The sequence below is a fragment of the Neovison vison genome, chromosome 12 (genome assembly GCF_020171115.1).
Source record: "Neovison vison isolate M4711 chromosome 12, ASM_NN_V1, whole genome shotgun sequence".
In the NCBI taxonomy this organism is placed as follows: domain Eukaryota; kingdom Metazoa; phylum Chordata; class Mammalia; order Carnivora; family Mustelidae; genus Neogale; species Neogale vison.
In genome coordinates this window covers 46,933,541-46,959,661 of record NC_058102.1, presented here as the reverse complement: position 1 = coordinate 46,959,661, position 26,121 = coordinate 46,933,541, and the positions used below count along the sequence as shown (strand labels likewise).

General features: G+C 40.5%; 1 protein-coding gene across 2 annotated transcripts in view; it reads right to left on the bottom strand.

The window, feature by feature from the left end:
• The window catches only part of PTPRB (protein tyrosine phosphatase receptor type B), a 112,336-nt gene that overhangs the window by 65,801 nt on the left and 20,414 nt on the right, over positions 1-26,121 (bottom strand). The window contains exons 1-5 of one of the 2 annotated variants that reach the window (XM_044228654.1): positions 17,810-17,898; positions 17,126-17,399; positions 4,821-5,096; positions 3,708-3,965; positions 1,359-1,622 (exon numbers count right to left, since the gene is read on the bottom strand). In XM_044228654.1, the coding sequence (XP_044084589.1) occupies positions 1,359-1,622; positions 3,708-3,965; positions 4,821-5,096; positions 17,126-17,399; positions 17,810-17,863 (1,126 nt within the window). In that variant the 5' untranslated portion in view covers positions 17,864-17,898. Of the gene's footprint in view, positions 1-1,358; positions 1,623-3,707; positions 3,966-4,820; positions 5,097-17,125; positions 17,400-17,809; positions 17,899-26,121 lie in introns of those variants that run through there. The other variant, XM_044228653.1, reaches the window with a different exon arrangement.

Genomic DNA, 26,121 nt, shown 5'->3' with positions numbered 1-26,121 from the left:
TCAACTGACAAGATTAATCTTCTTGCAAGGTAGCTCTGTTCTAATTATTCATTTGCTTAAAAGCATGCAAGTTCTCTCCATTAATTACAGAATAAAACATCAAATCCTGGGTCTGGCATCTGTAGCTTTCCAAAATCAGACCCGATATCCTTCTGGTCTTAATTCTGACTAGTCCCTGCAGCCACCCACCCTGCTTCTGCACTCTCTCCCATACTGGCCTCCAGGTGCATGTTCGGCAGACCTGTAAATATACTGGGCCTTTCTTCCTCCATGCCTTTGCTTATACTTGCCCAAATGCCCTTCCCTCTTTGCCCTCTTCCCTTGCCAAGAGCCTCACAATTTTTAGGTCCAGTTAAAACCCATTTCCTCCAAGAAGTCTTTACTGGTCTTCTGAACAAGAATTGTGCTCTTGTTTTTCTGACCATATGGCTCTTACTTGGAATCTCTAACAGCACAGAGAATGGACCCTGGAATTAAACACTCTGGTTTAAATGCCATCCCCACCATTCACTGACTAGATGACTAGGGACAAGTTATTTGAGCTCTCTGAATTATCTCTAAAATGATGATAATAACAGAACCTCTCTCATGGTAATGGTATCAAGTGTTTGGTTAGTGTCTGATACATGGCAATGTCAAATCAATTACTCTTATTAAAGTATACTGTTATTTTTTGTGTGTATAGTCTACATTTGTCTGATTAAAATATAGCTTCCTTAAAAGCAAAGGTTGGCAAGGTAAATATTTCAGGCTTTCCAGGCCACATACGGTCTCTGTCTCATATTTATCTTTCTTTTTCCCTTAAAAAAAAAAACCCTTTTATATGTAAAAACCACTCTTAGCTTGGGGCTACACAAATACAGGTTACAAGCCATATTTGGTGTAGTTTGCGGAACTCTGACATTTTAACAACTTCCCAAACTCATAGCACAGTAATTTATACATAGAAGGCACTGGATAAATATTTAGTGACATAAATTAATAAAAATAATTTGTGGAAAACATGGTTAAGTGCTAACTGGCTCTCACTCTAGGAGTTAATCAGAAATATTTTATTCCTTAGTATCGAAGCTAATGCATTTACACGTCTTAAGTGGTGTGACATGAAACAGCACAGGGCAGAGCCAGTTTATGCACAACATTCAGGAAGCACTCCAAACACATTTGCTTAAATAACTCAGAGGAATGCAATTAACCTGTTTCACTCTGTATAGAGGGCCCTGGCCCATGGGCAACCTCAGTCATGTAGACTACATTTCCCAAGTTGGAAAAGGGTCTTCCTTATAACTTATTTTGTTCTAAGATGGATCAGAGAATGATCTGGACAGCCAAGGAATATTCTGGAGCCCTACACTCACCTGTTCTGCCCACTGCCATCTTCTGAGCAGACAATTCACCCGAGACACAGCTGATGGTAACTTGATAAAGACGTCCAGGGGTTAAGTCTTTAAATTGGGTTTCAGTAACCTGAGGTGCTAATGTTCTGGATTCTTTGATAGTCCCTTGGTGAAACAGGGTAATGTTGTAGGAATCCACATTGCCAGAAGGTCTTTGCCACCTGACTTTTAGAGAGGTCAAAGTGCCATCATTTGTCACCTTCAGATTTGAGACCTCCATGGGGGCTAAGTAGAAGAAAGGAAAAGACATTTTAACTCAGGACATAGTACCTGTCTTATTATGGCCAAATTTTGACCTGCATTTTAGTTCCTACAAGATTCACACCCTGCTCAGAAGAAAACAACAACTTCACAAGCGAAAAAGAATACTGCAAAATCAAAGAAAGGCTGTCTGACTAGTGGAAAGAGCATAAACATGGGAGTCAGGAGACTGGATTCTGGCTCAGACTCGGCCATTAGTCACCTGGGCAACCCTGGACATCTCTGTCATCTCACTGAGCCTAGGGATCCTTACCGGCAAATGAGGTCTTGGAATGCTCAGAGAAGTCTGTCATCTGCCTGATTTCTTCCCACCTTTATGTGGTTAATAATAGTAAGTATATATTAAATACATTGGTCAACACACTAGCTATCACAAAATTTTGTATGCTAAAAATATTTTATCTTTCATATAAAATCATGATAAAGTTATAGCTCAAGAGTTGTGTCATTATTTCACCAAAAGAAAAAGGAAACAAGATGAAACCAGAGGGGACACAAACCATAAGAAATTCTTATCTCAGGAAACAAACTGAGGGTCGCTGGAGGGGAGGGGATTGGAGGGATGGGGTGGCTGGGTGATGGACAATGGGGAGGCTATGTGTTATGGTAAGTGCTGTGAATTCTGTAAGACTGATGAGTCACAGACCTGTACCCCTGAAGCAAATAATACATTATATGTTAATTTTAAAAAAGAAAAAGTAAATGATTACAAAAGAAAGACACTTCAGTGACTATTTCTTCTACCTCTTGGCTATGTCACAATTTTGGGCTTCACTAATAGCAAAATAAAAATATTTCATTTTAAAAAGGGCACAGCACACTGCTTTGCATAGGCCAGTGAGAAGTGTAAATTGCCCTTGCTATACATAAAGAAGTCTTAAGATATAAGGTACTTTTTAGGTGCCTGGGTAGCTCAGTCAGTTAAGCATCTGCCTTCAGCTCAGGCCATGTTCCCAGGGTCCTGGGATCAAGCCCCGCACTGGGATCCCTGATCAGTGGGGAATCTGCTTCTCTTTCTCTACCTCTGATCCTCCATGCCTTCCATGCTTGCTTTCTCTCAAGTAAATAAATAAGTTGTTTTTTTTTTTTAAAGATATAAGGTACTTAAAAAAAAAGATAGTATGTTTAAGCAATCTCTATACCCAAGATGGGGCTTAAATTTACAGCCCTGAGATCAAGAGTTGCATATTCCAACATCTGAGCCATCCAGGTGCCCCAACATATATGGTACATTTTTGTTGGGAATGGCTGTATATCTCTGAGGTATGATATGAAGATATGTAAGTGTATAGGTGCCCCCCAAATATCTTTCCCATCAATCTCTTGTAGTTATTATTATTTTTTAATCTCTTGTAGATCTAAGAGCTCCCCCCGCCAGAGTAATTTCTAAGGCTCTATATACTTAGAAGTTTCTCTTAAAATCAGATAGCTTACCAAGAGAGGGAATTTATTAACACATTAGACCCATCAGAAGCATTAGAATCTACTAGAATGTAAGTTCCATAAGGACAAAGACTTTGACCTTCTTGGGCACAATTATATCCACGATGCCTAGCATACAGTTTATACTATACTCAGTAGATAATGAATGAATGCGGACATGAATTATTCATGTCCACATTCATTTAGCACAGATTAGTTTCTCCAGCCATGTTAGCATGTGAGAACAGCTCCTGTAGTGTTGGGTCTCAGGACAAGTTTTGTTGGATAGTACTAAGAAAATTCATCTTGGCTCATAGTGAGTGAAGTCACAAAGGCAAGGGATGCTTATTTAGGAGAAGGAAGTAAGAATTCTTATCAAAAAGGTCAGAATACTAAAAAGATAAGCTGAGATTATATCAATGGCTAGCTCTGCCATTTCAGGCTGGTCTAAAATTTAGAATACATAGGAGTCCCTCTTCCTCTGAATAGAAAAGTGGTAATATCTTAAGGGCTTCTATAATGTATGAATTTCAATTTGTCTCCTAGTCAAATAACTTAATAAACCAAGGTTATTAAACATTTTCTTGACATGAGCTTTACTTTGTTCAGCTAGTTAGTGGCACTTACCTGTCCTGGCCAGTTTCCATCTGTAGTTTTGTAGTCCTGCAGCCTCGGTCACAATGGTAAGGTTGTAGAGGTGGCCAGGGGTCAGTCCATGAAAACTGTAGGAAGTAGCATATTTGTCTATGACACTGCTATGAACTAGGATGTCTTTATCCATCAGCATCAGCTGGTATCTTTCCACATTGCCAGAGCCATGGGACCAGGAAACCAGGAGGGAATTGGTTTTTGCTGAAATATTGATATCTTTCACTGGGGATGGCACTAGAAAAATAAAATGCATTTCCAAAGGGTCATTCATAATTTCCTTCAAGAAGACATAGACATGTTTAATTCAAAATCACATATTCATGGATGCTTCTCTGTACATCTAATTTGTGTAATAAGTAATGACAATGGCGCTCTTGAAATTTCACTGCAATCTGAATTAATGCTCTTTTCAAAGTCCACACCCAAAGCTACATCATAGTTTACTAGTCTCTCTCCCCCATTTAACAGGTAGTAAGGTAATTTTTGCCAATGAACTATCATGTGGCTGGGCATCAAAGAGAAAAAAAGGGAAGATGAGAACCAGAAAGATAGCAATAAATCAGGTGAGAAAATAAGAAGAGAGAGCATGACTAGAAGGACAGTACTTCCCGGAAGGAGGAGAAGTGTGTCATTGACATGGGGATGGGTGGGTGCGAGCAAAAACTTGTTCCAGATGTAGGAATATTTAGGAAACATCATGACTTGATGTTATGGAAAGAGTATACAAAGGAGGAAAACACTTAAACATCAGTTTTATGGCACAACTCAGAAAAGGAGGCAGAAAATGTTGTCGCTAAGATTTGAGTTAGGAAGGTCATTAGGAAACATCTGTCTCACTCTGGAGAAAATTCCAGTCCCAGAGAAGTCCCAGAACTTGTTTGAAATCACCCAGAAGCCAGCTGCACAGCCACATCTTCTTATTTTTCGTCTACGCTTCCCACTGTACTGCATAACATCTGTCTGTCTGTCTACCTACCTATCTGTCAGCTTTGGTCTGGGGGCTTTCTTATTTCTATCTCTTCAATTTTAATATAACTCCAAAAGAAGCCTAGACGATTAAATACTCTACTATCTGTAAGCAGGTCTTACCTGTTGATCCATTAGTATAAATTGTAGGGGAACGTTTTTCTCCAGAAACAGCTGTGATGGCAATATTGTATTTATTTCCAGCAGTGAGGTTAAAAAATGTATGTTCGTTCCATGAAGCACTCTCGTGAATTTGGGTCTCCTGTATCTTTTGGTTATTGTCAAACAACTGCATCTCATACCAGGTGACTTTTCCAGAAGAAGGAGTCCACCGAACATGCAAGCTGGTTGAAGTAGTCTTCTCTTCACTGACTTCAAACTTAGCCGGAGGTAAAGGATCTGTGAGGCCAAATCCAGAAAGAGAACATGACTTGAAGACTTTTGCAAATATATGATAGTTTGCTGGAACCCAGGTTCATTTTCCTTAAAAACTTTAAGAATCTGCTTAATTTGTGAAACAAATTGGTATTTACTCCACTTTTAAACTTATCGTTTCATTTAAAAACGAAATCCACTTAGCTACTAGTCATATAAACTTCTTTTGCTAATAAAAACGTTTTTTGTTAGGACAGTTCTGAGCTTAGAATTCCAAGTAAGGTTATATTTTCGTTGGCTTGCAAGTTTAGCACTTTTCACACACTGACAAACATCCAGGGCTATGGCTGGATAAATGCCAAAAATCTCAAGAGAAAATACAGATATTCAGAACTAATTTTGAAATTTGTACTGGACTTTTTCTTCTTTAGGTTGTGGATTTGGAGGGTTAAGAATACATCGCTTTAGGTTGTTTTTAAATATCAGAAACCCACCAAAGATAGAGACTTGATTATGAGCCTAACCTAGGTTTGCTCATCAAAATGAATTCTCCCAATAGGTGGAATTCCTTACGTCCTTAGATTTTCTCAACTTGAGTTCTGGGACATTTTGGAGCTGCTGAAGCCTCTAGAGAGGGTACGAGGGGTTAGTCCTCACCAGATGTTCACTTAGATTCAACTGTCATGGGTGAGTTTGGGGAGTCCCATTTCCCATTTCCCATGCATGGAATCTTCACTGTGGAACTTGAAATAGGATGAACAGCATATCTCTGTACATTATAGGAAATGTACAGGGGTAGGAAATAAGTCAGCAGTGTTTAGGGATCAGCCATTCTATGGTGCAGTAGGACCATGAGAGAAATAAGTCTCTCCCTACCTGAATGCAGGGAAGGACAACTTTGAGAGATATTTACATAGGAGGAATTTTCAGAAATCCAACCTGGTTCTTGATCTAGAAAATCTGATCGAGATATTGGAGGCTAAAACTCAAAGCTAGGTCAGATGTTTTCGTGGCATGGCTCTAGAGATCTCAGTTCTTATCCACATCTTGGCAAATTATATTTTGCACACGAAATAGCTTCAGATTCTAGATCTTCTTAGAACAGTATATGTTTTAAGAAGGTGCTTGCTTGTGATGAACATCCACATAAATAGGAACAACGTAACCTTACTCTGTATTAAAAAGGTGTCTATGGTCTGCCAGCTCCTGAGATTATCTTTGGGTCACCTATAGACACCATCCAGAAGCTAAATACAGCTTATGGTCAATATAATGTCTTTCTTTGCATGTTTTATGCTGTGACTTATAGGAGTACATCTTGCAAAAAACACACAAGCCACATGACATTTCATAATATAGGAACTAATAATAATATAAATGTCTGCTGACAAGGAAGCCTAGACAGCAGTAACTCAGAGAGCCCACAGTGCAAGTTGTGTGATTTATACCTTAGCACAGCAGAAGTTCACGGGCAGAGCATAAGCACTGTTGTCCGAGAGCCTGGGGCTAAGTCTGGCTCTCAGTCGCGTAGCTGTATACTTCAGGCAATGCTTTAAGCCCTCTGCACCTCCGCTGTCTCATCTATGCAATGCAGTTAAGACTACTATCTATTTGGCAAGATATTTATAAAGATAACGTTGTTTTATCTAGAGCTTAGAACAGCCACTCAGAACAGTGTCTGGCACGTAGCAGGTGTTCAATGTGAGCTACTGTTGTTGTTATTATTTCTGTAAACAGGAGGCGGTCCTGTCACAGAAGCAGGGAATTGTCTAGGTGGAGTGTGTGGGCTTTAGGGTCAGACAGAACTCAGTTCAAGTCCTCGGCTCCGTCGTGGGTCAGTCACAAGACTTTGGACAAGTTACTTACTTAACCTCTCTAAGCCTCCACTTTCCCCTCTGTCTGGGAGTATCATATAATCATATTCTCTCTCTATATATATAATATTATATATAATATTCTATGTATATTATATTATATATAATTTAATATATAATCTATATTCTTGGATGTTTGAGGAGGTGTAGAACAGATTTTACCTGGCATTAATGGGCACTCAGTAATACAAACTTATGTTGTCTCCTTGAGCACAAAAAAAGTTTCCCCTGAATCACTGACAAAATGGAGGCCTAAGTGGAATATAATTTTCTTTAAAGCTAGACTAGTAGCCCTAATTGCCTTCTTCGTTAAAAGAGAACACAAAAACTGGATAAAATCTTATCAGTTGATTCCCATGACCTAACTTTCTAACCATTAAGATAAAATTAAAAATTCCCAAGATGATTCTCATTTATAGGTTCTTGTAAAAAAACAGAATTTTTTTTTCTGGTAATATCATTTAAATTTTCTATTCTACATCGTAGTCTGTAATTAAGGACATCATCATAAAAAGAAAGAACTTAATTTCCCCTCCCAGAAAGTTTTTTTGTTGCCTGGCGAGAAAAAGATACTTCACTACCATGAGACTCTAATAGTGGGCAAAACTCAAGAACAACCTTGTCATAGCCAACTGAGATGACACATTTTTGCTGAAGAGGCATTTTAAGGACAAGGATGGGAGGGACTTCAGCTTTCCAGTGATAGCTCAAACGAGATCAATACCATCATCGATATCTACAAGCCAGATAGAGGTTAAAGAAAATAATGGTATGGTCAGTATAATCTAAACCACATATAATCTACAAAATATAAGCTATAGAAAATGAATTTTTAAGGTTGCGTGCATAGAGGGTGAAGTTCAGAAATGCAGACTTTATCTAATCTCTCCAAGCCAGAAAACAAAACAGTCAATCCTTTGTACATCCGCTAGAACAAAGGAACAATGAGCCTGGGAAGTGCCTGGGCTGCGAGAACCTGCACTGGAAACAAACACTTAAAACCCCATTTATACTGCGATAAAGTTCTGTGCTGGCACTTGTCCACTATTGCTACAAATGTTGCAGAAGTTACATGGTTTTCAGACTTCTTTTCAATCTAAGCCCTAGGAAAACTCTGCCGTATTCACAGAAAATTTTCAATATTTTCTTAGAAACAAATCAGGTCCTTCCAAAAGGGGTGCGAATTTCATGTATATATACAAATGAATTTTATATATCTCTATATCTATTTGAAGGCAAAAGAGAGAGATTTCTGATGCCATTTCAAAATGTAGTTATATGTATGTAATCTTTTGATCATATGACAGGTTGCGCCTAATTAGAAAACCCTACTTGACTTACATAATTCATCGCCATGCCTAGAGGTGTCAATGCCCACAGGTGCATTTATAGCCTTTCTGATTTTTCCATGTATCACTCTGTAACTAGTGAAGTTTGATAAACTACAAGAACTGTGGAAAACCATAAATCAGTGATTTAATCTCAATCAATATATCAAAATGTATCATTACCCATAAATTTCAGACATCTTTGTTTGCACTTCTCAGTTTCAGACAAACCTGGAATATGGAATGCAAAATGTAAAGTTCTGTGGTACTCATCATCTAGATGTCAATGAATCTACCAGTATCAGGAAGTCTGACAATTTCATAAGTGATCTTGATGTCAAGCTCATTTTTCTGTTCTTCGAGGAAAAGATGAAGTTTAGCTAAATTTCTGAAAAAATGAATTCTTCTTTGTTTCCCTTTTTAAAAAATGGGACTTAGAAAGAAGGAGAAATTCATATATATAAAATGCAAGTAACAAGTAATATCTGCTTAAAAAAATTCTTTTGTATGGCCACTAACACATTATTATTTATTGATCTAGGAATTTGCAGTGTTTAGAATTTGAGATGATAATATTTACTTTGATAATAAATTCAACCTTTTAACAACTGCAGGCCATCCATGAGCTAATGCCAAAGCTTTTCTCCCAGTCATGAGAGAAACACAGTATATCTATGTAGGATCTGATCGTTTACAATGAGTTTTCTCAGTTGGAATAGGTCAGAGACGTGAAGTGACTCATTTAGGTCATGTATGTGATGCGTAGTATAACTGAGATTCTAATACCTGCCTGCAAGTTCCTTCTATCACAGCTGTCCCATGGGGGATGTTGTCTTGAATGCATGTTCAGTGTATAAAAAAAAACACTCAAACCAGATTTTTATGGAAAATAATACGTAAATTTACAGAATTTTCATTTAATGGTTAGACTACTGTTGCCGAGATAAAATGAATCACACATAAATCTAACTCTGTGGCTGTGAAAGTTACTCTGATTTTTTTTTTAATCTTTTCTTGACTCTTCCTTTTGCTTCCCTAATCTGACTATCTTTACCTGAGATCCCACTACCTTATATCTGAGCTGCTCCCAGAGTTTTCTGGGTGTCTTCCTTATTTTCTCCCTTTCCTCTACTGTTAGCAAATAACCTCTTTACATATCTTCCCCATCGCCATCCTTGTCCTTCTTACAGAACCAAATCTTTCTGTGAGATGAAGTAAGTTTCTCCATAGGCACTCAAGGTCACCTCAAATAGGATATTATTCCCCCTCCCCACCACATACACAATTTATCTTTCACCACTAATTCTAGGCTAATGACAGGACCCATTTCTGTATCTTTACAGAAACTGGGATATTATTCTAGTTAAAAGCAGGGAAGCTAGGAGTCCAGAAGCTGCATTTTTGTAGCACTCTACATAGAATGGAAGGAACATCAACTATTTATCCAAAAAAAATTGGGAATTTTCTTATGGAAATCAAGGTAAGGATAGAAGAGAGCCACAAACAGATTTTTGTTTGTTTGTTTGTTTGGGGAGGTTTTTTTTGGGGGGAGGTTGGTGAAGGTTTTTGAAAACAAGAAAGAACAAAATGACAAAGCAATTGCTCACAATCTGCAGTCAATTAAATGCATTTATAGAGGGATAATCTTCTTTTACTTTGTGATTGTGGCTGTTTGATTACAGGTGGCTTCCGGACTTATTTTAAGATGATGTACTCTACTGTGATAATTCATCAGAGTAAGATGCATTTGGTGTACTGACTTTGTACACTAGATATGAAGGTCAAGTAGTAGCGGACTTTCCAAATTTTAATACCCCGAAAGGGAAATTCAAGCAGATTCCACAGAAATCTGCATCATCATTCACAGCTGTGTAGGGGGCCACGTTACTCTGAGGGTGTCCATCTTGGGCCCTGGGTCCGCAAGTCGCAGATGCTCTCCTGAGAATTTACAGTCTACTCAGGCACTTGAGATATATGCAGAAAAGCTAAACAAAAGGTGAATTATCAGGGAGGCTGACTCTGATGTCCCACTAGACGTGGGTCCGGATCCCATCGCTGTCACTCAGAGTCATGACTAAGCACGATGTTGGAGCTCTGTGCTGCTGTTTCCTTCTCTGTAACGACACCCCCTACACAGAGTTGTAAGCATTAAGAAGGAACAGAGGGAATGGTAAGTGCAGCCCGCGCCCAGGCTGAGCTCTCAGTAAAGGGCAGTTGGTGCTCACGCTGCTGCTGTTCCTGCTGTTCCTGCTGTTCGGAGGAATGCAGGCCAGCAATGGGGCTAAAGGTGTCAACGGAGAATGACAGCCATGGGCTAAGGTCTCAGAGGCTGGCTTCACGAAAGACAGGAATCTGAGCACGTTTAGAAGGTCAAAGTGGGGAGTTTGAAGTCAGAGAAAGAAGGGGTGTTACAGAGTGAGAAGCAGATGAAGCTAAAGCACTTCTAGTGAACACCAGAGGGGCAGGTGGGCACCGACAGCCCAGGGCAGCTTTAACCCCGCCATCCCCAGGACGGCCTTCAGGAGCCCCACTCCAATTCTTCGATATCAACAAGCGAGGCTTTCTCAATATTACCTAAAGTGCCGCAGAAATGCCACAGAAAGAGAAGTCCCTTGGCCTCTCCTCTGCAGAAACTCATGATCTAGCCCTTGCGGTGTGCTTCTAAGCCTTATTGTTAATTTAGGTATAGAGTGATCTTGTGGTTATGTGAAAAATAATTCTTATCTTTCCAAAATGCATACTGAAATATGTATAAATGGAATCAAATGATGGCTTGGATTGCATCAAAATGATAGAGGGTGAGGGGATGGGTGGAGATACGGAAGAAATAAGACTGGCTATCAGTTGGGAACTGTTAAAGGTGGGTGACGAGTACATGGTAGTTAATTATACTATTCTGTTTCCTTTTTTACGTGTTGGAGTTTTTCCACATAAAAGTAAGGAAAGCAAAACCAAACCCCCAAATTCCTGGCAATCTATCTGCAAAACTACCTTGTTAACTTTATTTGCATATTATATGTTTAGGGGCATATATTCATCTTCATTGATATACATTCATACAGACAGTATGGGCTTGATTTCCCCTATAAAATCAGAAAGGCGTTAGTATTATCCTTTATTGCCTAGGGGGATTCCAGCCCATTGATGTCTGGAAATGGAAGGTGAAAAAATTATTCTTTGTTCTTCTCTTATTCTGTCTGGAAAAATAAGACTTTATGTCTTTCTTGCTAACCTGTAGAATGCCATGCTCACCCAGAGAAGTCAGACTGATGGGAGAAGCTTCCCAACCACTCAAAAGATCAACTTCAGAGAACTAGGTTGGTTCATTCCACATTCATAGCTTAGCTTGACCTTAGAATTCCTGAAACGAGTAGACTGCCAATGGCTGATTGCTAAATATTGAAATCATCACCAAATGTTCCACACAATTGAAAATCAATAGCTGCTTAAAATTTCTTCACTCTGAAACACATTTAATCATTATTCCATTTTTGTGTAGGGTAAGGATACATAGATTTAAGGTATTTTGTAATATATTTTTTCTTCTTTAAAAGTCGACTTGAAAAGTAGGAACAAAATATCACATGGTAATTTGAAAGAACTAATATCAACTTAAAAATTATATCTTTTCTGCAGAATAGTGGAAAGAATTGGAGCTGAGCCAGAAACCCAGGATTCAAGTTCTGGTTCTATTATACACTAGTTGTGTGAATTCTGATTAGTTAATTTTCACAAATATCAATCTTATCTCCAACCTGAAAGTAATAATAGTAAACTTACTGTACACACAGTATGTGACAAACACTATTCTAGAATTTATATGTGAACCAAATAAAATTGCAAAATGATCCTATGAAGTAGACATTCTATTTATTATCATCCCCATTTTATAAGTTAGGAAACAGGCCTGGAGAAGTTAGTAACTTGCTTGGCTAGTAAGTGTTGGAGCTGGCTGCTTCTAGATCTGAGCTCTCAACCATTACACAACCTGCCCCTTTACAATAATCCCTAAAAATAAAATTAAACAATATATGGTCAGTATAATATGTATTTTATAGTCTTACCTACTAAGTAAAGCAGGTGGATCTATTTTAGATACTATAAAAGCACAAGACAAATATTAGAGTATTAGTTTCTTCCTGATTAAGGTAATACTCTTCAGTATTACAGATCTAGTCATGCATAAAGAGGAAGGCTACCAGAATCTTAATGCCAATGAATAATAGAAAAACTATGTCAATAGCTCTTAAACTTCACTGTGCATTGATTCACTGTGATATTTGTTTAAAATCTGATACCCCAGCCTCCACTCTTTCTAAATTCATTACATGTGAATACATGTGAATACATACATGCTTTTTTTTTTTTAATTTTTTTTTTTTAAGATTTTATTTTATTTATTTGAGAGAGAGAGACAGTGAGAGAGAGAATGAGCGAGGAGAAGGTCAGAGAGCGAAGCAGACTCCCCATGGAGCTGGGAGCCTGATGTGGGACTCGATCCCGGGACTCCAGGATCACGCCCTGAGCCGGAGGCAGTCGTTTAACCAACTGCGCCACCCAGGCGTCCCAACATACATGCTTTTATAAGTTCTGCCAAAGATTTTGAAGGAAGTAGCTTACAGACATTATTGAGAAGTGCTGGCTTGTGTTTAAAGCTCTGTAAGTGTATGGGTTGAATTGTGTCCCTCTAAAATTCATGCATTAAAGCCCTAAACCCCCAGTACCTCAGAATGGGACTGTATTTGGAGATAAGGCGTTTAAAGAGGTAATGGTGTTCCACTGAGGTTTTTAGGGTGGGCCTTTATCCAATGACTGGTGTCCTTCTAGAACACAGACAACCTAGGGGAATGAACATTAGAGAATCCTCAGAGAAAAAGCTGCTGACACCTTGATCTGGGACTTCTAGCCTCCAGAATTGCGAGAAAATAAAGTTCTGTTATTTAAGTCACTTGGTCCAGTATTTTGTCATGGAAGCCCTAGTAGACTAATTCAATAAGTAACATTTTGAAATAGAAATAAGAGCTGATATGGTAACTTGGTAACTAATGCTTCTAAAGTGGTTTTTTTGTTTTTTGTTTGTTTTGTTGGTGGTTGTTGTTAAAGATAAAGGAAGTTAGCCACATTAAAAGAGCTAATTTTTTTCACCCTTTGTTCTAGGCTGATTGTTAAGTAGCTAAAACTAACAAGAAGGCATATGCTATTAAGATAGTCTGCCTGTAAGTGAAGTTCTTTGCTACCAGACTACTTCCCTGGGTTTTATAACATACCTATAACCCAAGGAGAATAGATCATATTTTTAGAATACATATATTCCCCCACTGAAATGTTCACTTTATTCATTCATATCTATCCATCCACCCATTCATTAGCTATTCATTCATCCATTTCTACTTAATCAATATTTATTGAATACCATGTGTGAGATGCCATTTTTTAAAATGATTTTATTTATTTATTTGACAGAGATCACAAGCAGGCAGAGAGGCAGGCAGAGAGAGGGGGCGGGGGAAGCAGGCTCCCTGCTGAGCAGAGAGCCTGATGTGGGGCTCGATCCCAGGACCCTGAGAACATGACCTGAGCCGAAGACAGAGGCTTTAACCCACTGAGCCCCAGGTGCCCTGAGATGTCATTTTAGATATTGGAAAGCTACTTCCTTTTTGTGGGAAGATAAAAGTCCCCCAAAACTTCTAAATGAAAACTCTAAGTTTTCATTAAACAAACTCAAGTGCCCTTAGGATGAATTCAAGTACGGAAATAAATGAAGTGGTCCAGGGGGATTCCAGTGAATTGGTATCTAAAAGGAGAGATACTACAACTTAGCTCTGGAGAATTCCAGGCAGAGTGGCCCAGCTTTGACAAATCTTCCAATATTTTAGGGGAACCCATAAATCTGGCACTTACGTGAATTTTCTGTGTTTAATGCTGGCAAAAATCATCTGGATTTTTCGCAAATATTATGTGAGCCAAACAAAACGTATTAAGTTAGACACCTAGCTAGACACCCCAAGGGGTTACAAGTTTGCAGCCCCCACTTAGACTTGGAGGACAGTGTCAGAAAAGTGTTGGAGTTCTTCAATATTGTCTTCATTATTTGATTTCCAATGAATTCATAACTAGATAATTTGACTTTCAAATTATTTTTGTTCACAACTAATTAATTTGGCTTTCAACTTATCATGGTTGTTGCATCAACCAGTCTAATGACCGAAGGAATCTGAGAAAGGTCTCATGTCTTCTCTGTGATGATGGCAGCATGGCACATAGGAGGCAGGGCAAGGTCTTCCTCCAGGAAAGAAGTGGGAAAGCTCTGTCCCAACCTTCATCATGAACTTCCCTCCCCTCTGTACAGACTGTAAGGACAGGGACCATGTTCTGTTCCTTATTCTTACAAGGACACCAGTCACCCCTTGGCATAATTCCCTGCATAATCCATGCTTGGTGAATGTTAGCTGAGTCCATGTATGTTTTTTCAATTCTGGTTTCAAATCTGGAGTGAAACTGGTTGTTGCTTAAGTAGTTCCCATGTAGTTAAAGATTTTTAATATTTTAGGCCATGTCTACATGACAATAAATTAACTGAATTTTAGACAATTTATCTGGAAAAGCAACCTGACAATTCACACTTGGAATGATACAGAGATAATCTAAGCAACTGTTGTATCTCTAGTCTAATCATGTCTTGCTCTCATTCTCTTTTATCCTAGACCGACAAGATAGGCAAAATGGAATAGTAAAGCACAATACATTTTGAATAACTTTTTTTGTTTGAAGTTATATCTCAGACTTAATATTGTAGTACTAGTTGGTCCTACTTTACTAAGAGTAAAACATGATTTGTAGAGTTCATCTTTGTAGCCTAGCAAATTAGAGAAATACTAGTACTTTCTCTCAACTAAATGAAAAATTCACATATGTCCTTAAAATAAAGAAAGCACTAATGGCAAAGAACAAATAACAACCACCCCCCCCAAAATTCCTCCCTGAAACATTTTAAAAATATCTTAATTTTTAAAATGTTTATTTAAATAAAATTATTTTTAGAATATAGAGGATCCTAAGCATTATATCATCATACAAATAAGTGTGGGGGAAAAATATCATTATACAACCATCACCTACAAATTTCATCCTTCACAATATCACGGAGCTCATAGAATTCGTGGTGAAAAGTATATTTATGAGGCTGTAAAAAGCAACTCTTTAAGAAAATGTTGAAAACCTGAATGCTGATGAAGCCTTTTTTTAACTCAACATAGTCAATAAAATGCAAATATTTCTTACATTTCACAAACGTCTTTGGACTTGGAACACCTACGTGCATAATTACACTTGGAGCGCATTCTAACTAGTAACACCCACAGTGAGTCCTTTTCCTATTTTTAAAAACAGTTCTGCCCCCATTCAACAGACACCTTAACAAATGCAATGAACACATCTGGAAGTTCTATGTCATAAATTTCCCAGCATTAACAATCTGAGTGTTCACAAAACTATCCTCACGTACCAAAGGCCACCAGCTTTATGACTAAAAAGCTAACCACTTCAACTTCTGTGAAATGTTCTAATTATGCGGTTGATTTCAGTCTCTCTTTGATTCCATATAAAAACATAACCAAATTCTTCACAAGTGGTGTTTCTTTTCAATTTAAGTTCCTGCAAAACTCAGAAATTATCTCAGAGTTTCATCTGAAGTCAGTCAAGGGATGTAACTGGGCATTCTTAATCTTTCTCCAAAAAAAAAAAAAAAAAGAGAGAGAGAGAGAATGAATATTTGATGGACTTGTTCCATGAACCCAGCTTCATTTCCTGACTCTGCTGTAGCTGTCCTGAGAACTGAATGTTCTCAGATCTTTCTAAAGACCGATAGCTAAGGAAGTCACCTTGGTTTGGGTTGAACATGAAATAGTAGTAAGGACAATACGTTTCTAAAATCTGACTTCCAGAATTTTTCTGTGACACTTGACTTTCCGAGTAGAAGTAAAGTTTCACTATTGCAACAAGTAAAGATAATGTTAAAAGGAAGACCTATGAAGTCACGAAACATCAAAGTTGTTAGAGAATTTAGAGCACACATAAAGGGTGGCTGACAGGAATAACGAGGTGAGAGTACAGCAACCCCCCACTGAGGTGGTTGGCATTCGGTAAGAACTTGGACATGAACAAGAGAGTCAAGTCTGACCCTCTTGTTTTATAGACAAGAAAACGGAGGCAGGAAAGACAAACTCTACCTATGTACACACGGAAGGGTTTACCAAAACTGTAAAGAAAATAAGTGACTTAAAGTTCAGAGTAACCAAAGGACCATCTCTGATATTACGCCGTTTTAGTTACTCAACTTACACAAATTAATTTTCGTGCCCTCATTTGAAGGGACTTTTGAATTTTCCCCTATGAATGGCTCTATTCTATTCCTGAAGATTTTATGTCCTAGTTCCAAAAATAAAACAAAGTTGAGGAAAGGCATATCCCTAATCATTGCACTTCCATTATTTATTCTAAAAACATTTACTTAATATATTCCAGGGCTTGACAATTTAATGTGATGGAAGCTCAAACCACATCATTTTAACAAATTTAACAAACTCCCTCCACAGCCCACAGGCTCCTCTCTGCTGCACTCCCCCTTCAAAGAGTTAGTCCGCTGTCTTCCCCGCTAAGGAAATCTCTAAAAGTCAACCAAGCTGCTTCTGGCCAGAACTGAGGAAAGTAAAAATCCTGGTCAATATTTATCTTCACAGGTATTTTTACCTTCATTTTTTGTATGTCCGGAACTCAAATGAAACACCAGTGTGAAAAGGCAGGGCTCAGCCCAGAGTGGGCTGGCTGTCCCATTGCACCTGTCACCCCTTACCTGTTTGCAAGACCACAGTTCTCTCTTCTCCATCCAGAGACACAATCCTGAAGTTATAGGTGGTTCCCGCTTGCAAATCCTTGGGGTAACATCCGTAGGTGGTGTTGTCTATCCGCGTGGGGTGGCACCATGCGACCCCGGACGTGTCACTGCTATAGATGAGGCTGAAGTTACAGGGTGACCCCAAAGTTCTCCACTGGAGAGACGCGGACCGGCTGAAGACCTTGGACTCCGTCAGGGTGAAGTTACATCTCACTGGCTCCCCCAGTCCAGTCTGCAAAGGAACCAGAGGCAGCTGAAACCCAGTCGAGAACGCCCAGGGACTTGTCCACAGCAAGGTCCCCAAGCCGCCTCCTCAGTCCTCACTCCCAGCCTCAGCCCAGCCCAGCCCTTTGCCCTCCAGCCAGAGGAAAGACCCGCGGAGGAGGTGGGTGGCAACTTTGTCCCCGGCCGCTCTTGCTCGGGAGCAGCTGGAGAGAAGGAAGGCGGCTTTGTGCCTTTGACAGTAGGATGAGCTGTCAGTCCGGCCGGGGGCTCAGAAGAGGACCTTTCTTCCCAAGAGAGAGGAAGAAATTCGGCCATCTCACTCTGCAAACCACAACCCAGGCGACCCGACAGCCGAGTGGGAGTTCGGTCGTCGGCAGGGAGGGGCGCGTCGGCCGCCACCTCTCTCGGGCCACTCACCTGCAGCAGGCTCAGCGCGGTCCACAAGGCCAGCCGCGCTCCATGGCTCAGCATCGCGCTCAGCCGGCACCACCCCGACTCCGCAGAGGGGCTGGAGCGCGCGGGGCGGCCCCGACGGCCCGCGCGGGGGCCACCTGTTGCGCGCGCTCAGCGCGCCCCGCGGGCGCACAGCGCTTCCCTCCCGGAGGGCGACGCGCAGGGGCCGCCGCGGTCGCTGTCGTCGTCGCCGCCGCCGCTGCTGCTGCTGCCGCCCCGGGCGGGCTGCGGACGCGAGAGGCGGCGGGGGCAGGCAGCGCGCCGCCCTTCCCACGCTGCCATGCTGACCCGCGCTGCCTCGCCCCGGGCCCCGGCCGCGGACTTCCGCAATCAAAAGGCAATTTCCTCGTCTCCCGGCAAAGGAACAATGCGCCGGCGAGGGAGGGAGCCCCGAGGAGCCAACGCCTGAGGCTGCCAAGGGGGCCCGAGGCGGGCCGCGCTGCCCCCGCTGCACCGCGCCGCCGCCTCCCTGGCCCGGGGGTCCCGTCCGGGCCCACCCGGCTCTGCCTCCTCCTCCTCTCCCGCGACTTTCACTTTTTCCCACTCGGTGGTCCTCCCCACCCCCCGCCCCACCCCCAGCCGTCGGAGCCGCAATCAGTACTCGCTCCCTCTCACTTTCCAGCACCCCCCACCCCCTTCCTCCCTCCACACCCAGCGCCTCCCCCCTCCCTATCTTCCTTCCTATCTTCCTCATCTGCTTTCTCCAGGGCCTCTTTTTCCCAGGATTAAACTTGACCACAGCAGATTTCCCTAGGTCGCCTCCAGTCCTTCCTGAAGACTTTTATTAGAGAGTGCTTTTGCCCTTCTCACCTCAAAGCATTCATTTGTCCCATTGCACATCCCCCTGACACCAGCAAGAGAAAAGGACCCCCAAAGGATCTTGTCCATTGTCAACTTGACCTTTATTTTTCTCTGCCATTCACTTTCCCCTGTCTCTTGTATAGAGGTCCTTGTCCTCCCTAAATCTTATGCAAATGGTGCTGACCAAGAACAAAGGTAATCACTGCCAGTTGTTCAACCCACAAAGCAAATTACAGAGCAGTTTCATCACTGACCATCCAGTAGTTAATACCATTTCATCCATAATTGTCTGAGCAATATAAGAAAGCTGTAAAACTCTCCTTTGAGGAAAATACGATGGATGGCTCAGTTCCCGCATCTATTACAAAAACCGGAATTTACTCAGTTTTCAGCGCTAACTATAGCTTTTTAGCAACTGTCTCAGTACCTGAATCATCATGTATCTGAGAATGGATTTGAAAAGAGTTCCTAATAACCAAAGAGCAAAAATGTTTAATTGTACACAGGTGATACAAGCAAAATATTGCAACAACTTTTTATAGTGCTCGATTGCTTTTCTTGGGTGACTGCCCTGACAACTGCCAGAAGAGATGAGATTTTTACACATTTTAATTTTCAAAACCGAATTCTCTGGAGCTAAATCAATGTGAAGAATGTCAGAGTCCCTTCTTTTTCAGATACTATACAGAAAGCTATAGTATCACTTCTCTATAAACTGTATCTACTTTGAGGATAAGCAGAAAAAGGTGAAAATTGTTTTGATCCTTTTAGAAAACGTGTTTTTAAGAGATCTTTAAATAAAAAAATGAAATTTCTATCCCTTCAGGGATCCTATGGGCTTTAAATCTGCAGCCAGACCAGAGATCTCAAATCTCCTTTTCAAGTTAGCAAACACTCAAAGGTCAAACCTGAACCATGTGTATTTCTGGGAAGACAGAATCTTTCCTATTTCCCTGCCCAGATGACTTGCCTTCCAAGAGAGCTTTTCTCCCCCTCTGTATTTTGCCCCCAAGTTCAATGGCTTTTCAAGCCTGACACGCCTCTGCAGCATCAGAGGCGGTCCCCTCCTCTCTCCAATCCATACAGGCTGCCTTCTAGCGTTACAGGGGTCTTTTTGCAGCTTCGCTCCTTTTCAACATTCATTACCTTTCTCTTTTCTTGCTGTATTCTGAAAACAATGTGGTTTCCTGTCTGTCAAACTGGAATTACACCACTCTGAATACTTCCCAGAGCTGTTAGGAAGAATAAATAAGGTCACAGATGTGAAAGCACCTTTTGTGAACATTTACATGCTGTGCAGGTATTGGTTTACCTGGTCATAGATTACATCCCCATCACATTTTTTTTTCTCTCTTTTAAATTCATCCATCACGTAGGTTGCACTTTTCTAGCTTCTGCTGTCTCTATTTCGCTTTGTCTTTTCCACTGAGGTTTATAGAATTTTCTCATAAATTGACCGGCACACTTCATATCTTCTCACCCAAATATACTAAATACTCTTTTCTGTCCTTTGCCCAAATCCTCAGTAAATCCTATCTCCCCCAAGTTTTGCCAACCATCTTTTCTTTTTCTTTTTAAACACTATATGCCACAACCTACTGTACACTATAAATTCATCTAAAAATTATACTTCATTTTCAACATACTGTCTAACATTCTTCCTATAATCCTTCCTTCAGTGCAGGAAAAAAGGCAAAACTTGAAGGCCTAATCAAATAAGGCAACAACAAAAAATCCTTATAACACAGTTTAGATTATTTTAGGTTATTAGCAGTGATCTGCTAATAACGCCCTTGGAAATAGGAATTAGGAAAAGAAGAAATGATTTCTTTAAATAGGGTTCTTTTATTTTTGGTCTATCAGACACATATATAGAATCATGTGTTGTCATTGATTTTACTATTGATGTATATGAAGAATGATGGCAATGCGTGAAGGAAAGGCCCAGTAGTGGTCACAGACATTTCTTTTCCAAAGTTATATAACTCCTAGTTCTTTTTCCTGGAGAATCTTAAGGCTTACAGGAGAGCTCCCCCCAAAATTAGTGGGTCCTAAGTAGCCCATAGGGATTCACATAGTATGAAACAATGAGGAAAAGTTCAAACTCAGGCTCTTACTGATTACATTTTTCTTTTTAAAAAGCACATCATAATATGAGAAATTAGAGAGAACTGTAATAGATTCAAGGCAGTTTGGGACTGGGGAAAGTTGCCAGATACGGTTATTTTCTATGAGGAATATTTGAAACTACTGTACAAAGTATAAATAAATTGATTCCTTTTTCTTCTTTGTTCTCATCTTTGTTTGGAATTCCTCGACTTCTTTTCAACCTATTTATCCTGCATCATGACACTGCGTGTGCTTTGGCTACTGCCTTCCAGGAATTTGGGACCAGCTACGACCACTTCTCCTTGCCACAAGGAAACCCAACTGAGACTGCATGGGAGGGGCGGGGCGGCTTCTGATTAGATGTAGTGGACAGACAGCTGCCTTTTAAACAAATTGTCATAGCGATTAATTGTTATAATTTACATAGTCATAAATCATGAATTCATGGATGAAGGCACAGCTCTTGTCAGCTTATGAACACAGATGTTGAATGATAAACCATGGGTCCTCAGGGGTCCAGGGGCCACACTTTGAGAACTGCTACTGTAGATCAGGATTTGAGCTGGGTGTGGGAAATGTTATGAGGAGGAGGGGAGGGCAGAGTAGATTGCTCAAGTTATCGGTTAATCCAGACTCCTCACCCATGCTCTAAAAAGCCTTTCACGGCTTGGCCTCTCTTCTTCTTGCCTCCTATGCTCCAGTGGCCTGGGTCTGATAACTCATTTGCTCATTCACTCAGCAAATATTGACTGCACACCTACTGTGTGCCTGAGGTTTGGAGACACCCAAATTACAGAACTGATCTTTTCCTGCCTCAGGGCCTTTATACCTGCCTTTTCATCTTCTTGGACCACCCCTCCCCAGATTCTGTTTGGTTATCTTCCTTTCAGTCTTTAGGTCTCAGCTTCAACCCACCCCTATGGGGACAGACCCCTTCTGAGCACACAAGGAAAAAGTGTCCTTTTACTATTATTCATTGCCAGCAATACATTTGTTTAATTCAGAGCATTAATGACACTGGGTAATTATATAGTGCCTTATACACTTGTGACTGCCTGCCTTTCCCAAGCAGATGGAGAATTCTCTCAGGTCAGTCTTCTTCTTCTTGCATGGAGCTTGGCCTAAGAGTTTCAACAAACATTTGCTGAACAAATGGATCAATGAAGAAAGGAAGGGAGGCAGGAAGGAATCTTTGTACCTGCTCAGTAAATATCGTCATGTGGATACTCAAAGTAAGTCCTCGTAAACATGTTCTTGCGGGATACCTCAAATATCATCTTGGAAGGAAGGGAGGAAAAGAGAAGAGAAAAAGGGAGAAAGGGTAAAGGAACCAAAGAAGAGAAGATTGATTTGGAAGAGAAGGAGCTGGGAAAAGATACGAGAGGGTGGAAAGATATAAGGAGGAAAAGAGAGTGGAGAGGAAGTCCTATCCTTCTGCATGGTGGTTCTCAAAGTGCAGCAGCAGTATCTTCTGAGAACTTGCCAGAAATGTAAATTCTAGTCCTTATCACAACCCAAGAGATTAACAATGCTATGGTGGAGCCATTTTAAAAAAAAAAACAAACTAACCCTGCCACCAGATATCATTTTTTATTAAAGAGAGTTAATAATGTCTTATTGTTCTTTTTCTTTTAAATTCTGAGCTCTGTGGTTACAAGGAGCTGGGTAAGTGATTTAGAAGGTCTTAAACTATTTTAGAGTGTGTCAAATAAGTAAATTGGTGATATATAATAATATATTTCATATAATATATATGCATATTTATGTTATATAAAATATATTTTTTTCTATTACATATATTTAGAACAAAGTTTATATTTTTAACTTCTCAATAAAAATAAAATGTGGATGCTAAAGGAAAAAGGATCAACATGCAACAGACTTAATAAATATGAGATGACAGGTCAATTCTGATGCTTTTTTCTTCAAGGAAATACTTTTGTCACAAGACTCTCATGTATGTTTCCCCAGATATTGTTAAAAGGAAGAAAGTCTAGCAATCAGGGAATGTGTTCACTAAAAAGGACTGTAAGATGATGAATCCTTTCTTAAGTTTTAATTCAAATTGGCTAATATTGAATTAGGACAGAAATGAATACATTTTAACTAACAGGTGTCTTGCATTTAAAAAGAGGTGCCTTAAAATTTAAGGGGAGGTAATTTTGATAAGCAGCTTTTTCTTTCTTTCTTTTATTTTTATTTTTTTTAAAGGACGGTGACTATACTCTTTTGTGTTTACCATTTTGGGGAAACTTATATTTCAAGGACTTTCTCTAGCCTTCTAGGTCATTAACTTCTTGGTCATAGGTCTCCAGGAAAATGGAAATAATATATGCATGGGGGAGGTGGGTAGGAGTTGTAAGGATTAAATGACAAGGTCGGTGTTGTGTAAAGCATGGTCCTTGGCTAAAGGGTGCAACACATGTTAGATACGACGATTATTAGTGGTAATCATACTATATGAAGACAAATATATCATGGATGGCTAGCATGCCGTAATGCTAGAGCATGAAGTCCGTGGATGAGAATGCTTTTCTGAGAACAATCGAATGATAATAAATTAGCATGGCTTTCTATCTCGTACCCAAAAGGAACTCTGCAGTAGATGAGCACAAAAGACATCCAAGGGCTGCTCTAGCTGGTGGCCATGCCCAGGTTTTTTTAAGTCCTGGAAGTGGGGGAGGGGTGTCGGATAGGCCTCTAGCACTAGGCTCCACCATCTCTCTTAGCGGACGCATCTCCAAGGCTTCCTGGTATTTCTTTCTACACCAGTTTCTCATCCTCTTCCCTCCCCTAGGTGGTGGTTGTTACTGGTTTCTTTTTTTTTTTTAATCTAGAGGAAAAGGGCTTCACCGAGTGTTTGTCATAGCTTTGTCACCATACACAGATGAATGTCTTAAAACTAGGTGTGACCATAAACGAATCACCTTTTCAACCTCAGCTGCTTCTGCTTCTGCTGCTTAGTCCCCACCACCCCACCCCCAGAAACCATCCGGTCTCACAGCAGGTGGAGTCTAGGTGTCAAGGCACCCTGGGGCTATGTGGGCGTGGCCACTTCACATTCCAGTTTCAGGAACTAGCTCCTGTTTTCCACTGAAGTCCAAACCCTACCGCAGCAGACACACAAATCGTGGCTAACATTGGCTCTCCGGGAAAGGAGAACAAAAACAAACAAACAAATGATCACCTATTTCCTCTGCCTTCGAAAGTGATGATTGGAGGGTGGAGACTCTGTCCTCTTTTTTTTTTTTTTCTTTTTCTGGGTATCACTGTTGCTAGTGCATTACTTCCCATGATTCTCTGAAGGTCACAAACACAGGGCTCAGTTTCTGACCAGCACGCTTGCCTTTTCTGGATTTTATAGTGTGACCTTAACATTGTTTTGAGAAGACTAGAGTACGTGGCTGATGTTAAGAACAACAGATTTTACATTTTAAAAAATCTGGGCTTTGATTTTTCTTAACCAAATCAAGAGATAGAGACTTGTTGGGTCCACATTCTTGCCTGCTTCTTCCCTACAGCTCCCCCACCCCACAGCACCCCCTTCTCTGCTGGAGGAGCAAGGCAGAGCGTCCTGTAGTCCCTGGATATTGGGGCTGATGGTGATCAAAGAGGAAGATCAAAGGTTCTTATCATGTTTTTCAATAATGTAATGATAACACTATCGCCTAGATTATAAACCTCGAGAAGGAAAGAGCCCGTGTATCTTCATTATCTAACCCACACCCCCAGGTTGTGGAGACTCAGTGTCTACTTTCTATTGACAGAGGAAACATCCATAGCCCCACCACTAAACAAGGGCATGGCTAAGTGTTTGTAAATCTGAAACACAATGTCATTCTTCAGCTCTCCAATGCAGACCTGGAACCCTTAGCATCACAGAATCCAAGAATACCTAATACTTAAGCCTTGGGATAAACTAGTGTCCAGTCAGCCCCTGATCCAAATGGACAGACCCTGTCTACTCCATCAAAGAGCTAATGCTTCTCCAATGATCAGGAGGTCACTTAATTCAGACTGCTAGGGTCAACACTCTTAGCAAAGCCCACCCTTTCAGTATTGTCTCCATAGCTGTGCTGTTCTGGACCACAAGGGCAGCAATAGAGCAAACACAAAAGCTAAAAGATGCACAGATGAAGGGCAAGCACCTGGCAAAGCTCTACCTACAGGCTGTACTTCCTGGCCAACATCTGTTAGAAATCCAAAACAGAAGAGATTCAAAGAAAAAGAGGTACCTTCCATGTAGTTCCCAAACAGAAGTTTACCTGGTTGGGATCTCATTTGGATCTAGCAATGGGAGTTATGTGTGTTGTTTTTTTTTTTTTAAATAGATTTTATTTTATTTTACTTTAAACAACTTTATTTATTTATCAGAGAGAGAACACAAGCAGGGGGAGAGGCAGGTAGAGGGAGAAGCAGGCTCCACACTGAGCAAGGAGACCTATGTGGGTGGGGCTCAATCCCAGGACCCTGGGATCATGAGCTGAGTTGAAGGCAGATGCTTAACCATCTGAGCCACCCAGGCATCCGGAGCTGGGAGTTTTCTGTTGCCAGCTCCCCCAAAGTATGGGAAGAGTAGAAAGGATTTTTACTTTAAAGACACAGCACTGGAATTCATAGCACTTCCCCTGTCAGTTGTGATTGTGTGTGTGGAATACACGGCTGCAGTTGCTGCAGCTGGGCGAAGTTCCAGAGATTTAAAGCACTTGTCTCTTGCAGAACTCTTTAGCTTATCTTCAGACTTACCAACTGGCTCCTCCGCCAGCTCTGACTCTTGACTTTACTGTTCTTTCTTGCAAACTCATCATCATTTTTTTCACGGTGTTTGCTTTCCTTGTCCTCTGCCCCCCCATCTTCTTGCCCTTTTGTCCTTGAACAAGACAGACAGGTCTCGGTCGGAGCCACTGGTCTATGCCTAACACAGGAGCATCCCTCTAAAAGCCCATTAAGCAAACTACTCTTTTTATTTTTTAAATTTTTTATTTTTTCAAACTTACACATTGTAAGAGTTGTACAGAATGCTTCTATATGCCCTTACCCAGACCCACTAATTCTGTTGTTGTTGTTTTAACATTTCCCCACATTCATTTTCTCCTTCTCTCCTTCTCTCCATATATACTGCTTTTACCTGAACTAAACGTTTAGAGTTGGTCGCATATATTCTGAGTTAAGCGTGTCGTCTCATGAAGTTATCAAATTCATGAAATTCCCAATTGTTAAAATACTTTAATCCACAATCCATGTTTCAATTTTGTTATTTGTCTCAATAACGTCCTTTTCAGTGTTTGGGGTTTTTTTGTTGTTGTTGTTTGTTTTTGTTTTTTGTGGGTTTTTTTTTTTCTCTCCCCAGTAAGGATCCAGCTTAG